Source organism: Urocampus carinirostris, chromosome 3 (assembly GCF_059441175.1).
Source record: "Urocampus carinirostris isolate Australia breed hairy pipefish chromosome 3, RoL_Ucar_1.0, whole genome shotgun sequence".
Taxonomy (NCBI): Eukaryota; Metazoa; Chordata; class Actinopteri; order Syngnathiformes; family Syngnathidae; genus Urocampus; species Urocampus carinirostris.
Window position 1 is genome coordinate 51,611,397 of NC_142351.1, and position 17,945 is coordinate 51,629,341.

The following is a 17,945-nucleotide window of genomic DNA, read 5'->3' on the forward strand; positions in this document are numbered from 1 at the left end:
GGGTTACCTCATGTGCGGTCCCTTGTCAATGTTTCTTCATTTTCCTCATGTTGAGGTTTTTAAGGTTTTTCCTCGCCCTTGTGTAGGTTTTAGATCAGGGAATTGTGTAATAATAGTCTGTGGTTTGCAATAATCTGAGCAGCCCTTTGAGACTCCTTGTGATTAAGGGATATACAAATAAACATGACTTGATATATTCGGCAAGCCATTCATCTCCCTGCTGAGTTTGACGTGTCCGCGTCACTGATGAGTGGGCGGGCGTAGCTCAAGCGGACGACGCACACTCAACGTCAGGGATACCGCTAGCTTGCTAGCTAACTGGGGCTAGCCACGAGAGTCGGGCTCCCGCGAGGCACTTCGTGTCCGGCCAGATCGACCATGTAAGTCGCTCTAGTCTCTAGAACATGTGTTTCAAGATCCATTTTGTGTAGTTGATTGTTGGTGCTGGTTGTCGAGCGAGCGTCCTCGAGATCGCTCAATCCGACCTGGGCGGACTTGACATAACGGGACCGTCAACCTGCTGAGTGTGTCAAGTTCAACGACGCTGTCGTTGTCTCTTTGCACACCCCTGAAAAGTGTTTTTTTTTCCCCGTGCTTATAGAAATGGAAAAGCATCATCTTTGTTGTTCTCAGATTATTGTGTGGGTGAGGATGACTTAAGCGCGAATGGATGTGCTCCACGATGGACGGACGATAGGTGTCAGTCAGATACTCCTGTGGACGAAAGATAGCCAACCGCTCGTGGAAGTAAAACTATTCCGAAAACAACACAACAACGATAGTAATGAATTTAGCAATGAAAAGTTCAAAATACTGTTCAGCGGTTACTGAAAAAAAAAGTTACAACTACTATTTCCTTAGTAATTGCGTTACCATACCTGTCAATCTACAGGGCTCCATGCCCTTACAAACTAGTATTTTCCCTTACAAAATACAAAATAATCTTACACCATATTTTCTTTTCAAACGTGTTTATTTTTGTAGTTTAACATGTGATATTGTACATGTGTTGTGTTATATCATATATATTGTTAATTAACATTTTGTTGTGAGATCCTGAGTTGTTCGACATGAATAAGGTTTATTATAAAAAAAGTTCAAAAATTAAGTAGCTTGGATGTTCACTGTAGAAGGAAAAAATACATGCAAATATAATGAAGTAGAATAATACATTTTCTTATTCAAATTATTAATTCATTTTCTGCATTAAATTATTGTTGGTAATATACTGATTAAAGGGATAACCACAAACATGTCTTTTTTTCATTTTCTCTTTTTATACTTCCTTTTTTTTAACTTCTTTGTACAACAAAATAATTCGTAATATAATGCATCAAAGCAAGTGAGCCATTTGAGAGACGGCTCTCTTGAATGAGTTGAGCCAAAAAAGCTGGTTCTCTAAAAAGTGATGGTACCCATAATTGACAAATTTGCGTTTTTCTGTACAGATTTTCTTGTACGTCGTACACATCTTAAAATGCATAATAAACGTACTTTGTACGGCAAAAACGTACATGTTAAAAGGTATGTTTATAAAATGTGTACATTAGCCTGTGGAAGCAGCAAAGCTTTCATATTTCTTGGCTTGTGCAATCTTGAGAGCTTGCTAACTAAAACAGCCAAGGCACTCCATATCTAGTTCTTATTTTGGCTTCAATACACTCGAAGATGTCCTCCATTTCAGGATAATGTCCGAGACTTTTTATTTTTTTTCCCCCAGGCATGGTGTATAATGCACAGGGTTCGTAATAGTGCTTGAAATCCTTAAATATAATGACATGCAAATGTACCTCCTTAGAGGCTGAGAGTATACGACCGCAACAAACTAACTATAGATTTACCAATACAAACAGGATTGCAGTTGAATAATAATAATAATCTTTATTGTCGTTATACAAAAGTACAACGCAATTGGAGGGCTACTCCTTTCAGTGTAGGAAAACGAATTAGAGAGAGGCTGGCTAGCTACACGCAAGCGTCAGTTAACTGTACCTTCTTCAAGGTGTTTGTGATTATTAGAAACACAAGAGTCACAGATGGAGACTGACTCGCACCTTACACCAGTCTATCAAAGTTGTGCACACACGTGTATTGCAAACTTTGCCTCATGCCATTAAAACATGCTTCTGATTGGCCGGTGCTGTTAAACCGCAAAATGTGACAACTCTTATTGGCCGAACACTCCGTCAATCAAACCACAAACTGAAACTATGAATCATTGAAAAAAAGTGCAGTGTTTTGCGGTTACACTATCGCACTACGTCACTTAACGATGTCGATTCGATTTCAGTTAACTGTGCAGCCCTGCCCTCCACTGATCAGAATACAGTCATGGAGGGAGTACAGAAGCCGACTTTTGAAGTCAAGATGGGCAGTGTTGAAGTAAAGCAGGAAAGCAGTGTTTCCCAAATCATTTTGAGAACATGCACACTTTTTTTTGTTCTGAAAAAAATCTTTTGGCACAGGATCATTTGAAAACATTTAAAATAGATTCTTGACACTCGTTTCATCTTAAAGAGACACAGTGAGTATTATTTGACCACTGGATGTCACTGTATAATGAAGTGAAACTGAAAACAAGTGCAAAAAAAGCACAGGGAAGAAAACAAGCTAGGAGACTCAAAGTGACCAAACTGCACGTTTTGATGTAATTTCTTGCCTAGCCTTTCACAATGTTTTTTTTGGGGGGGTTACCCCTAGCAATGAGATGTGGACAATCATGTTAGTCTCATGCTACGTTATTTTTACCACGAAGATGCGCAAAGAAAATCACAACGTCCGTTTAAATGATCTTATAACCTCAATTGATCTTATAATTTTTTTTGGTCACAGTGGCTCAGGAAATAATACAGGGTATTAAGCATATCAGTATATGGTTGAATATGTATTTTATGTTTTTATTTACAATTATCTGCCCATGAATTTGACAAATTATAGTTATTTTTTTGTTTTTACAAAAAAAACATATATATATATATATATATATATATATATTCAGTGTTCATTTTACCTCTGAAAAGTGATGGGTCCAGGGGACTCGCATGCTCAAAAATCTATGGGTCCCAACAGAGTTCTATGGGTCCCCAAAATTTAGTGTTATCGAGAGTGAAATTGTAAATCGGCGACAAATATATAATATACATTTATATATTAATTCAGTTTTAATCATCACAGTTTATTGGTAATACAAATCAGTTATCACTTCAAGATTTTTCAGTTCACAACAATATTGTACATTATACAAATTAATATTGCTGAAATAATTATATTAATCCATATTATCTTTTAGTTTTAATCTTCACAGTTAATTGGTAATACAAAGCAGTTATACTTTCAGATTTTTCAGTTCGTATATTCTTCTTGGTTTTGCTGTCCCGCCACAGTTATTTGAGACGATGCCTCCCGAGCAAAAATGATGCGTCTAGGACACAGGGACGCGGGCAAACGAGAACACTGATTTTATATATATATATATATAAAATGTCGTTAATAAAATCTACTGGAAATCAATTTTTGCTCTTTTAACTAATTTTTCTTTTTTTTTTCTAAAGTAAACACAATATAGGAAGACAAAATGGTTAAAAGGCAGCACGGCGATGCGGTGGTTAGCTCGTGTGCGGCACAGATCTGGGTTCGAATCCAGCTCCCAACCTTCCTGTGCGGAGTTTGCATGTTCTCCCCGTGGTTGCGTGGGTTTTCTCCGGGCACTCCGGCTTCCTCCCACATTCCAAAAACATGCATGTCAGGTTAATTTGTCGGTCCAAATTGTCCCTAGGTGTGAATGAGCGAGCAAATTGTCTGTCCCAGTGTGCCCTGCGACTGGCTGGCAACCAGTTTAGGGTGCCCCCCTGCCACTGCCCGGAGATGGCTGGGATGGGCTCCAGCACCTCCACGACCCTACTGAGAATATATATATATATATTTATATATATATACAAAAATGAAGAATACTGCAAAATTATGAATGAAAATGAACAACTTTGATAACCTCCTAAGGTATATTGACCACAAATGATAAGAAAACGTTGTACTGTCAATTTAAGTTTGAAAAATATTTTAAAAACATAAAACTAATGTTGTAAATCAAATTTGTTTTGACAAAGAGTGTGTCTTGTGATTTTTTTTCATGAAAAAAGTGTGCTTTGGCTCAAAAAAGGTTGAGAAAAACACTGCTGTAAAGCACAGAGAGCCTTTTTAGTGCGGTGTCAGCCCGTCATTTATTTTTGCAAACTTCTCAGATTGATTGATGTACTGTATGTGCAAAAGGACGTCTTGATTATTTTTCTGGCTCGCTTTCCTACCGTTGATCTTTTTTTTTCTTATGCTAATATAAGTTAGACTTTGTTGGCGTCAGAGAATATTCGTGAGTAGGACAAATTGTCAGCTGGGGCTCAAAGAATGATAGCTTGCCTAAGAGGACTTTGTGCCCGAAACCAATGACCGTTCCTCTCAGACATTGGACCATTCTTTCACGCACACTTTGACCCTACGGGTTGCCCCTGATGTGGCACGCATGGTTGCCCATGCCTAAATATTCAGGGTGAATGGTACCTTATTTCTTAACCCTCATGGCATGCATTTGTTTTTGGCAGCACAATGTATGTCAGTGTACATTATTTGGACGTGAACCTAAATAGGGATAACTCAGCCATTTGTGAATATTTTTTTAGTTCCAAACTCTCTAGATGTTCAGTTGCATCAGACCTATCCATCTATACACATACTGTATAGTATTTTTATTTAGTTATTCTTTCCCACCAATCAGTTTGATTCGGTATAATGCTTTTTAGCTACATGCTGCTGACTCATCTCCGCTGTCACCACTCACACAAACATGCTATTGTCTGCTTAAAACAGGCACACACATGCGCACACAAAAATAACAATTGTTAATGTTTCTGCTAATCCTTTGTAGATGCATCTGCTGAAGGGAATATGTTAATTTTTTTCCCAGTTGAACTTGACACTAGGCAAAAGGTCATCATTTTAGTTGGTGCCAACTCTTTTTATAATCTATTTGCCAAAGTGACACGTCAACACTGGTGAACCTGTTGCATGTTTAATGTGTTGTTAATCTTGGCACACACTCCTAACACAAACTCCCAAAGTAAGGGTTAAGGAGGTAGGGTTATATTAGGTTAGATTAGGTTAGGGTAAACGTACTAGTTTAGGTTTAGGTCTAAGGGTTAAGGTTATTACTTGAAAGGCTACAAATGATTAAAATAATGGACAATTATTCAATGGTTACTTTGAGGTTGATCATTGAATTATTCCATTGCTTAATCCTACTAGATTAAGATTTGCCTGTACCAATGCACAAAGCAGCTTTCACTCTTTCAAACTTGAAAGGAAGGTGGAGGAGAGCCATGCTCCCCAAACAGTATCTGCTTGTGTTCTCACAAAGCCACACTAGCACCAGTCAAGCGATGCCGCGAGATGGGCGGGCTGCCAGTTAGTGAGGCGATCCTCATCTCACCAATGTGGCTCGAGCGGCACTTGGAGCAACCCGAGCGGATCGTGTATTTAAGCTCTGATTCGGCTCCTGTCTTGACAACAGCGGTGTCTTTGAAGTTGGCCCAATGTTATCAGAGCAAGGCGAGATACCACAAGGATATGAAATATGCAAACGGTGAAAGTCAGTGTCACCCGACCTGTATTTTGTTGTTCTTATGAAGTGCGAAGAGAATAAGCGAATGTTTGCCTGGTTTGAGGATCAGGTCATCATTGTAAATTGTTGACATGATTTGTTTTCTCTCAGGTGACGCCTTTTCTTTTTTTCTTGTCGTGAGCTGGGGACACATACACTGATGGTAGGTGGATTTATTTTGTTTTGTCAGCTGTCTCATGTCTCAATCCATTACCCTATAAAGTAGATGACTTGTTATACCACACAGTGGTGTTATCGTTTGCTTGAGTGACCACGCTAGTGTCTACCCAGAGGTATTTGAACTACTTTACACTCTGTCTCACATTAAATTGATCCATTGGAAACAATCTACTGGTACGTTGGTGTCTGCATCCAAACAGTCAGAAGTTGATGTTTATTTTCCCTGCATTTGAGCTTGATTTGGTTATATCGAAGGCTTAATAATTCTGGGACAAATATCTTTTTCACACAAAGGTAGTGAATTATGAATATTTTTATCCAAGGTCTTTTTCAAACAGTTAATTCCAATAAACAAAAATATATCATTTGATTTTACTCCAGAATATTTAGATAAAGAATAACGAAGCCCAAACACATTTTAATTCTCTAATACAGAACTATCTCAGAAAAGTAGAATATTGTGATTGAGTTATTTATGAGTTAATTGTCTTTCAAAGTCCAAATAATCATCAGGTACAGCAAAGAGTTGTTTCCCTCGTCGTGCTTTTTGGGGTTTATTTACATCTAGGGGGCGTGTTGCTTGTATCAAGTGTTTCCAACGGAGCAAAAATGTAATTGTTCTTATGTTTATCTGTAGTTTAAGCAGGCAGCCCCTTCCGCCTGGTCTCGAAGGACTCCTCGAGGTCCTGCTTTCTGGACATCAACCCAGGCGTCGACCCATCAAATCCCCACGCAATGAGGCGCGGGACCAGTTTGCAGAGCCGGCGAAGTAAGGGCTCTGGATCTGGGAGCGGAGACTGCGACCCTCTTTTAAAAGGTAGCCCTCGCACCCCACATCGCCGCTACACGCATGACCCGCAGCGACACGTGAGCCGCCCGCGCTCCCCCTCGGCTGCCGACATGGCCCCCAGCAGTCCTGCAACCAGCTGCACGGGGGGCGATGCATTGCACTCGTCAGGGTACCAGTCAACAGAGGAGACGGACCGGGTAAGTGATATGTAAGCACCACAAACAAATACCGTATTTTCTGCACTATAAGATGCACCGGATTATAAGGCGCACCCTCCAAAAATATTTTTTCATGTTTTTTTTTTTTTTTTCACATTCAAGGCGCACCAGACTGTAAAGGCGCTTGGAATTAAACAAAAGAGTCCAGTATTGCACATTTACTGATTAATCACTCATGCATAACATTGGATCAGGGTCAGTATGGGTGCTTGATGTCTTTAAAATGGTTGAAATTCAATGTTGTGTTTTCAAGGGATGAAAACTGCTTGAATTTTGGGTCAAGTGCTTGTAAATTCTTGAATTTATTGCCATGTTTCACTAAAAGTCTGCTGAAAAATGACACCAACACTGTTCTCTCGTGGCTCAGCTTTGCCATCGCATTTCTTCTTCCCTCCTGGATGACAGCAGCTGCCATTAGTTTGTATGGCATTGTCCTATGAAGGGTCAATATCCCTAATGGGTCACACCCAAGAGGACAAGTGCATGATACACCTGTACAAGGACTACATGTCAAATATGGACATTCATTATGGGCCTTGCAAAAAAATAAGGTAACGTTTACCAAAGGTAAAATGTAATAGGATGAACTTTTCTGTAAATAAAAACAAAAGTTATTAGAATAACTTTACCCAACACTTATAAGGAGAGAGACTTGTCTCAAAAATGTTTGCACACGATTTGTTTAAATTTACAAACAAATTTGCGACTTACCCAAATATGATAACCATGTATCGATAAATGCACACACAATTGGCTTTGAAAGACCTCAAAACGTGCTTGAAATTGGCCATGAAAGGGCTATACAAACCCTGTTGGATGCAATGGGAATCAACTGGAATCAAACATAGATTGCAGCATAGAGTACATCTGATATTATCCACTAGACCGCTTGCGATACAGACAACACATGAAATGGCATTAGCTCTTATCTTATCAATAAACCGGTCGATGGTACACCCAATTCACAGTCTTTACATAGCACACAAGATTCTTAACTGAATGAAGAGAAAGGCCCTGTTGGGAATTATTTGGTCATTCTGAACTGAATAAAGACAATGGGATTGTGTGAAGTAATTTAGTCGTCCTGAAAGGTATAAATAAAAAAGATGGCCGCACATATTCAAAAGATTTTTTACTTTCAATGAATGAATGAAAACTTTTATTTCGAACATAAAAATAAAAACAGGACAAAAACAATAAGTCAACAACAAAATAATGTCACATAACATGTTCGAAAAGGGGTAGTCAGAGGCAGATGCTTATTTTTCCTCCCCCTTTATCTTCTCTATTAAATACATTTTATAGATAGCTCCTCTTGTGTCCAATACAACAAAATTTCATGGATATACTTATTACATAGGTCAGATATCAATAATTATAATAGTTACAATAATCACATATTTTGTACACTAATCTTCGCAATACCCATCCTTCAACGTCATAATGCGCATAATGTCACTGCGGCACCAGTGATAATTACAATAAAAATAAACACAATACTTATAACAGTTCTGATGTAATAATAGCAAGAGTAACAACAAGTTAACCATAGTTTGAAATGCAGTATTTCCAATCTCCCTCATATCCCATTTTCTTCATCCCTGTATTTCGCCCGTAATGCTTTTTTGTATTTAATTTTGAACACATGGATAGTTGGACATTGTTTGATCTCATTTTGCAAATTATTCCAAAGTCTGACTCCACACACAGACACACACATACTTTTCCTGGTGGTTCTCACCTTTGGGATTTTGAATTCACCACAGCCCCTCAAGTTATAATTTCCCTCTTTCCGAGTGAATAATTTTTGTATGTTTTCTGGCACTATGTTTTTGTTGACCTTAAATAACAGTTGTGAAGTGAAAAATTTTATTAAATCATCCAATTTCAATAATTTGGACTGCATGAATAAAATATTGGTATGATCCCGATATCCTACCCTGTGTATGGTTCTTATTGCACGTTTTTGAAGGATAAAAAGGGGCTGTAGTGAACTTTTGTAATTATTGCCCCAGACTTCTGCACAATATGTTAAATATGGCAGAACGAGAGAACAATATAATAAATACAATGCATTATAATTTAAAAGAAATTTGGTTCTATTAATTATTGAAATGCTTTTAGATAGCTTAGTTTGTATGTGTCTGATGTGTGTTTTCCAACTTAATTTATTGTCTATTATGACCCCTATAAACTTAATTTCTCATACAATGTCTATTGCGACACCATCCATTTTTACTTCTGAATCTTGATTTGCCTTACAATTACCAAAGAATATTACTTTGGTTTTATTGAAATTTAAAGATAATTTATTTATATCCATCCATACTTTTAGGTTAATTAGTTCGCGATAATTACAGGTTACCAAATCAATATTGTTATCATTTGATTAGAAAATGTTAGTGTCGTCTGCAAATATTACTATTTTCAATAGTTTTGAAACATTAAAAATATCGCTAATATATAAATTAAATAGCTTTGGTCCCTGGATAAAACCCTGTGGTACTCCACAACAGATGTGCTTGTTCCCATTTTTGCATATTGGTATAACTTTTGCTATTTTCATTTGATTTGACAATGCTTGCTTTGAGCTGAGAAAAAGTGAAACAACATTCTTTCTACGCTAACATATCTGGTACTGTGACTGAAATTAGTGTGATAATAATAATAAGATTTGAGTTTGATTCCTATTGGCATTATTTTTATGCAATCTTAACAACCGTCCATTTTCCTAGCAGCCTGGTGGTTAGGATTAAGTGCTCTTACCTAGCTATCCAGTTCAATTCCTGTTGCCACCATTATTATGCAATTGCGGTCAGCAGTAACGTTTATCAAATGTTCAATAATTACACAAATATAGTAATGCATTTTCAACTTTGTCTCCATATAAGGCGCATGGTTTTTGCGTGGGCCTGATAGTACGAAAAATATGACATTTTGTTCTGAAATATAAAATGTTTGCCAAAATATTTAGATATATCTCTACAATGATTTAGGTAAGGTACAAACAAACATCACTAAAGCAACAAGCACCTTCTTCCTTTCACGCCCCCTTAACCAAAAACTGAAACTAAACTGCTGTGAGCATTCCAGGAATCAATCAAATACATCTAGATAGAGTGGCGTAACCTTTAAAATAAGGCATATTGTAAGGACTTTCTTTCACTGGGAACATCGCTGACCATTTACCAAGTGAAGGGAGGTGAGCTGGTTTTCCATGGCATCACTATAAATTCTATGGCTACGGTAAAAACACTTTTGTGAAAAGTTCTTGCAAAGAACAGCTAACAGACGTGAAATTCCCTGGTCAAGTAGAACAGTGATTTTACAATGCTGGATAAAGTAACACAATCGTCATGGATGATGGCCTCACCTTTACATAAGTTAAAGTGCGCTGGAAAAAGAGGCCAACAACAATGCCATAATCGCATTACAAAATTAATGAAATGTAATTTTTTTTTTTTTAGCTAAAAATACCTAGTGTAGCAAGTAACAATAATACATAATAATCCATGCTAATCAGCGCTGGTACAGAACCGTACCATTTTAATGCAGTTTTGTTGGGATGCTGTTTGCAATATATGCTCATTTATCTACCGATCGAACTTAAGTCTATATTGGCTCCACCAAGGCTGTCCTTTGTGTTATGTTCACCGCCTTTGAGAACCAATTTTCGAGGCGCAGGCAGCCCAGGTTTAGGGTGTCCGTTTTGGTGCCCCAATCTTGCATGTCTGCTTTTTGCAGATAACATAGTGTTGCTGTCTTCCTCACCTCAATATCTCCAACTTAAAGTTGGAGATATTGAGGGTTAGAAGCCAAGTCTCAAGCAATGGGGATTAAAATCGCACCCCTAAAACTTTGACCATGGTCCTAAGTTGGAAAAGGGTTGCATGACCTCTGATTGTGGTTGTGACTGAGAGAACAAGATCATAGAGACAAGTGGCCCAAAGAGCAAGATCCTGGATACAAGTGCCCCAAAACAATTTTCATTTGCAGTGTGGCCAGCATCTTTCTTAGAGGAAAATGAAACGCTCAAGAGCATAAATTTAACCTTCTCAAGTAATGTTTTCCTCTTCTCACATGGCTGGATGGAGATCATGGCCAACTGTCTTTCTATGCGTGGGTACGTGTACTTTATTTTTAGTTTTTCGTCTTGAGCATTTAAACCGTGTAGTTGAGTCAAGGTCAGGATCTACCTTTTTTCTTCACACACACTGGGAAAGTATGTGGTCCCAACTCATGTATCGACATTGTTTGCTTTTAGTAGCGCTAATTGATAAAGTCTGTAAAAATATTACATGAAAAGACAAATCCAAACATGCTTTCTAAGATTAGGCTTATCCTTGATATATTCTTCTTTTGAACTGACTAATCTGTGTTACATTCTCCAGCAAATAAATCAATGTTTGTGAGTGATTTTAAATCCCAGTTGATCCCCGCTATTTTTGGTCTTGACTGCGGGATCTCTGTTTTTTTGTCAGCTGACCTTGCCACAGTTCTTTCTCGTACTTGTCGGGTTGATGTCCAGGTCGTGGTAGCGCCGTCACCACCAATGAGGGTTTGAATGACTGCCTTGTAATGGTCACATGACTTCATGAGTAGGGATTTGTCGCTTTCTGTAGTTCTTTGTGTGGCCCTGAAGAGTGTAAATTCAACCTCAAATTGATTTCCAACCTGGGGTTACAAGATTCTGTGACAAACCTGGTCTTGGGTGCCTTATTACTCGGCAGACCTATTGCCTTTGACGAAATCAAGTTGTGATCCTTTCCTGCACCTCATCAAGCCTGGAACACTCAAGCGTATGAAAATCCCTCCCACCTCAGCACATGCACGCCCTGATGTATGTTGTCACTTTGTTAGTAACAGCCTTGTGGAAGCGTTCTTAAGCAAGCTGGTTGACCAAGGACATAAAATCTACCTTTGTGCAGACCTTTAAGACTTGATACAATCTGGTAGCAAGGGACTAACCTTGAATGTGCCTGGATGGAGAGAGTTGAAGTCCTGCCCGCCTGGGAAGACTCGACTTTCTGGGTATTCTGTCGGAGAAATAAAAAAGGCTGGCCACTTGTTCGCAGTCGATTCATTGTTGTTCTTTGACTCACATGGCTGATGGAGTGTATGTGAGCCAAGCGGGTGCTGAAGGGTTAGCTGGAGACCCCATCTTCTCATTGGCGCTGACTGTCGCTGTGGAAACGGAAGCGATGACATTGTGTGCGCAATGGAGGCCGTCGTCAGCTTGTTAACCACGGACATTACCCGGCCTCTGCCCCCTGCAGCTGTGAGTCTCTCTTTATGGCTTCCTCTCTTAATGCTTATCATAAACCTAAATATTTTAGGCTCCCCACTTTCTTCCTAAACAAGAACAATGTCAAGAGATTCAATTGATGTATTTTAAATGCCCCTCTGGTGCATGTTGCTGAGACATTGATGAGTAAATATGTCAATATTGTCACATTTAATGAATAGACGTCTTTCTATTTTTTTTTGTTGCTGGTCTTCCACAAACCAGTTTTCACGTGATGTAATTGCACAAAGTATGTGTGGAGTGTGTAGGCTTAAGTGAGTCACCTGGTTTCTTTATGCGATGGACAACAGAAAAATACTATAATTACACCATGCAAGGTCAGAACGATTGTCTTTACAGTGCTCACTTAATCTAATCTATCTAAATCTATCCAGCTAAAATAAAATACTTTATAAATCCCGCTTTGTGTGTATAGTTGTGTTTGCATGTGACTTATAGGCTCCGAAACGGCTGCACCCATTTTTGTGAAATTTTGCACAGTTGTATTATATTCCTCTGCAAGTATCTTTGGCTAGGTTTCGTGTCAAGACACCTCCAATAAATACCAACAAAATCGATAAACATCTGCTTCGTGTGATCTGCTTTGTTGGGTCTTGAATGCCCTCTGGCAGCCAAAGTGGGTATTGTAGCTTCTGACCACCACTCCAATGCCTTGATTGATGCAATTGTTTCTTATTCACACGTTTTAACAAGCCACACAACGCCGGGCCATTCAGCTTGGATGAAAATAAATATGTATTACATTTTTATAGACTACCGTTCAAAAGTTTGGGGTCACTTAGACTATTTGTGTCCTCCATGAAAAGTCACAAGTTTTTTATGAATCAAATGAGTTTCAAAATACATATAGTGTAGTATAGTATAGTATAGTATAGTATAGTATAGTATAGTCGAGAAATTGGTAAGATTAGAACTAATGATTTCAAACTTTGCTTTCATCAATGATCAGCCGAATCCAATCTTCTATCTTCTATAACCATGCCAATTTGCTCCTATCTATAAAGGCACTTTAGAATCTACATTGCTAAATTAGACCCCCGGTCTTAAGGTGGACCATTTCATCTCAAACAGGCTTTAACCTTGCTTACTAGTCCTCAACTTGACCTTTGGGTACCTATTTCATGACATATTTATTGTTTTGCAAACATGAAAATGGTCTATTTTCCAAAGTAATTGAATATTTTGCCATTGACTGCTATATACGTCAAATATCTTTTTTGACTTGGCTTGTGTAAACATGTTAATCAGAATGGGTGACGTTCCGTTCGGATTTGTGTTACATCACAGGCCGCCAGTTGAATCCGAGTTTATGGCAACTCTTTCATCTCGACTAGGAAAAATGTTTTTTTTTTGTTTTTTTCCACTCTGTCAAGGACAACAAGTTAAGTCATGTTTATTTGTATAGCCCTTAAACTTAAAACAACACTTCAGACAAAAAACACGCATGCTGCTTGCACTTGCCGAGACAATGACATTGGTGTGTTTCAACGGCTCCTCTGTCTGCCAATAGTCCTTGTCAGTAAAGGTTTAAGTTTTTCTGCGGAAATTGCCCCCATAAAGTTGCCAGAAGGATGTATGTGTAGAATTGTCTTTATTGTCATTGATATCAACGTGACATTAGCAGGATTTAAAAAGTATTTTATTTTAGCTGGATGGATTTAGATAGATTAGATTAAGTGAGCACTGTAAAGACAATCGTTCTCACCTCGCATGGTGTAATTATAGTATTTTTCTGTTGTCCATCGCATAAAGAAACCAGGTGACTCACTTAAGCCTACACACTCCACACATACTTTGTGCAATCACATCACGTGAAAACTGGTTTGTGGAAGACCAGCAACGAGATTAGACATGGCACTCCAGGGTAAACATTTAATAAAGAAAAACAAGATAAAAGACTTTCAGAATTAATAGCTAAAATCAACATAATGCTCCGTGAGGGGCCAATATTATAATAGTTCAATGGAAGAATACTGCTTTGTAACAAGAGTGCAATGGGGAGTAGTGTAATAAGATTAGCAGCAACAAAACCCACAAGATATGTATTTTCAGTTTTGCACGCTTTGTTAGTGTGGTGATGCCCCTGGTGAAGAAACTGCCCAAGAGCCTGTTTTTCTTTCTTTTAATGGACTTGTAGCGCCTACCAGAGGGCAGAATGAGGAACAGCTTTTTCCCAAGAGCCATTATCACCCTGAACGCTCATCTACAGTGTCCATGAGCAAAATGTAATGGACAACTGCAACTGTGATTTTGCACATATTTATTATAAATCATTAATATATTGTTTTTTTTAACGTTTTTACCCTGTTGCTCGTTTTTAACCCTTTTATCTTGTTTTGCTTGCACTGGAAAGGGAAGCCCTCTAGTTTTGCCATGCTTGTATAATGAAAATAAAGGAATTCATTGAATCATTCAACATGTCAAAGAGGTTCTGGCTAGGGTAATCAGAGTCCCTTATAATGTTGACGGCCTTCTGCGGTATTGCAAAACTCATTTTAAGGATTTTTTTTTTATGATAACTATATTCCTTATTAGAAGGACATGTTGCTGGACGTAATGTGTCCTGACCCCATTTTCAGGCTTAACTCTTGGTATAAGTTTCATTTGGACTTTGGTTGAGGTCAGGGTTATGATTATGCAATCGGTTGCGCTAGTTAAATTTAGAGTAAGGCGTTAGGAAATACATTATGTTAAAGGAATGTGTCAACACTGATCAGAAAACAAAACTTTTTGTGTGACTGTGTGTTTTGTGCTTGCACGCGCGCTGAATTTGGCATCACATGGGATTATGTAAATCCACAGACTTGATGAATGGGTCTCATTGTTGCCCCCTTTGGATGCCCTTAAAGGGGAAACAAGCAAATTGTGATGTTCAAAACATTTTTTTAACTTAAACTATTATTGTGTGTGGGAATTAAAACTTGGTAACATCCAATGTAAGAGAAAAAAACAACATTAAATGTGACATTGTTTAGTAACATGGCATTTTTAATGGACTTTTAATGGAAAAAAACAATGCAGCAATGGAGTTTGTACACTTTCTCTTCCAACTGATCATGAGACATGATTATTTGTTGCTGATTTTTACAGGGGAAGGGTTGCGTTGCGGATGATGCTGATAAAGTTAATTTTCTGTATGTGACAGCATTACAGGGGTGTTGACATGACACTAGATGCCTGAAAGCAGATGAGCTCCTTTCCATCACCAAACCTGGTGACGCGCTGACATCACGGGGGGTGACGTCAGCGGTGCCAGTCCGATCTGGTTAGCGGGCCTTCCTTATCTTGCACCTCGAACTCCCGCTCAAAGGCTTCCACAGACGTGTCCTTTGCCCTCTTTATCTGCCCTGTGACGTCTGTTGGAGGGCAAAAAGCATATTCCAAACGAAACAAGCACATCAGTCGTGGAATGGGCAAGATAATCTTGTTATAACTTGCCAGTTGAAGTTGATGACAGGTAGAGAAGGTCCACACATGTCAGGTAACTTACAAGGTTTTTTTTTGACAGTGAAACAAAAGTAAACTAGTAGTCCTTAAGGCGTCAGTAGTCCTGTCAGTCTCAGTGAACCTCTTTTAAGTTAAGCATGCTCAAGCACTATAAGGTATTGTGGTCATAAAGTGTGAGGAACTTGGCTGGCTGGTGGGAGGCTACAATGGGTGGGTGACTGCTGGTGATCTGTGATTGTCTAACAGATATTTGAAAGCACTTGCTGAAGGTAGAAAATGGGTTTTGTATTCTTTAGGATGGTTCTGGAATCTCAATTTGCTCCCAAACACCACAGGGAAGGAAGCAGCCTAAAATCGTGATGTTTTTTTTCTATTCTGTTTTATTTATTTGCACCTCATCATTCCTAACTGTGTGCTTGCAAAGCGTTACTCTATTTCATTTTGGAATAGTACCCTGAATAAAGGACATTTCCCAGTGCACGCTTATGTTTAATGTGCACCTCAAGACTGCGTTGGCTTAAAATGAGGCTGGTATTGTTTTTAGCTAAAACTTGGGTATTATCGTACGGTACTGTATTACTGGTCCCAGTGTTTCCTCTTGGAACAGCAACATTTTGTTGACAGAAGTTGGTCGACCCCTGCCTGACCACACTTCTTTCTTTGCGCAGTGTGTCTTTTTCACTCCTTCACATATTTCTATTCATCTTGGTTATTTTTAACCTCCTTGTCTGTTTAAATGAAAAAAATATATCTTTTTGGAATCTGTGGTTATGTGGTAACACACAGTTTTCGGATGACACATCCTATTTGAGCTTGAAAGAAGGATAACACTTGTTAAATGTGAGGGGAATTTGTAGTAGTACATAATATGGCACCACGGCACATGGAGGCACCTTTTGGTCTTATTGAGTTGTTGACAATACTTTTGGGCGATCCTGTGAATTCTAGTATCTATCGAAATCCATGTAAATACTGATCTTATACTTTGTGCTACGGAATGTCATTATCATGAAAAAAGAAACCTTTCAAGAATTTAGTTTATAATTAGTATAAACGTAGCACATTTTTTAACCACCAAAAGTGTTCTATTAGTTATTGAATATATACGATGCAATTTTTCAGTCTTAATAAAAGGATTGAAATAAATTGTACTGTAGTCGAGTATACACGCATCATTTTGGTGCCCATTACCGTATTTGAACAATGATTGATCCATTGACAATCACCGCTGACCACATTTGCATTGGATACAATGAGAATGTGATGAGAGCGCCAAATCTTAGCCAATAGGCTACCAGGAATGTGGCGTAAAAAGGAAGGTTTCAAAATGTACTCATCCCAGAAACATCACGGTCAGTCTGAAACGAGATACCCGAAAACTATATAGTGCACCTATAACGTCTCTCCTGATACAGTTCCCCATAAATACTGTTACATTCACAAAAGTCCAGTGAATCCAACCGTGTCAAATATATACCTCGATAATGCCGACAGATTTTTTATTTTTTTTTAAATCCACCTAAAAGCATTTCTGTAATGTTTGACTTGCTTCATTTTATCCGTCTGTTTGGCTTCATTACTCCCGTTCAAAAAATTAACAGACCTGTCAGATTATTTTCAATACTTTCGTTATTCTTTGACCTTTTGAGTGACACCACTCTTAGCCAATTCCAAGTTAGTTTTTTTTACGGCCCCTGACCCGTGACATCCTATAAGGGTCTGCATTGAAAGCAACGTCATGACCAATTCGGCTTCAAAAATCTTTAGCCATTAGTGACCAATTCAAATGTGGATTGACACATTGATTAGCCAATGAATTCCCAAAATTAATATGTACAGATTTACTGTGTTTATTCATATCAGAGCCAATCGTGATTAATTTTTACGCACGATTCGTACAAGTACGTGTGCACGATGGATTCACATTTTAGAGAGAGAAGTCAAACATTTGAAATTCTTTCACAATGTCTAAAAATTGGCCATAACATTCAAGGGCTTTGAACTGGTCGTCTCAAAATGGCCACTTTTGGAGACGCATTGACCTACTATTAGAAAAATGTGTGTTTAGTTTTTTTCAGATTGTGATAAAATTTGACAAGGTACTAGGTAATGATTCAATCAATTGTCTCGCGTGTTTTCCAGCTAAGATCCCCATGCTCCACTCTTTTGCTGGCATTTGATTGCAAAAAAAAATCAGGCAAGAATAAAAACCTTCTATTTCTGTGTATTCCAACTCAATGATAATAGCAGTTGCAATGATTATTTCAGTTTGGGACAAAATTTCAGAGTGCTACCTTTCAAAATTCACCAAAACCGTCTGTTTTCTCATACCTGTCAACCTGTACAGTTTTGTACACC

The 17,945-nt window shown here is 38.3% G+C and overlaps 1 protein-coding gene across 3 annotated transcripts in view; it reads left to right on the plus strand.

The window, feature by feature from the left end:
- Nucleotides 1-230: 230 nt before the first annotated feature.
- Nucleotides 231-17,945, plus strand: part of tmcc1a (transmembrane and coiled-coil domain family 1a) — a 28,378-nt gene continuing 10,663 nt past the window's right edge. For 2 of the 3 annotated variants that reach the window (XR_015850076.1, XM_088332309.1), the window contains exons 1-3: nucleotides 231-380; nucleotides 5,759-5,810; nucleotides 6,465-6,814. Coding sequence is in view for 2 of the 3 variants with exons in the window: in XM_088332309.1 (XP_088188435.1) it covers nucleotides 6,563-6,814 (252 nt within the window). In the remaining variant the exon portion in view is untranslated. Of the gene's footprint in view, nucleotides 381-5,471; nucleotides 5,636-5,758; nucleotides 5,811-6,464; nucleotides 6,815-17,945 lie in introns of those variants that run through there. The other variant, XM_088332310.1, reaches the window with a different exon arrangement.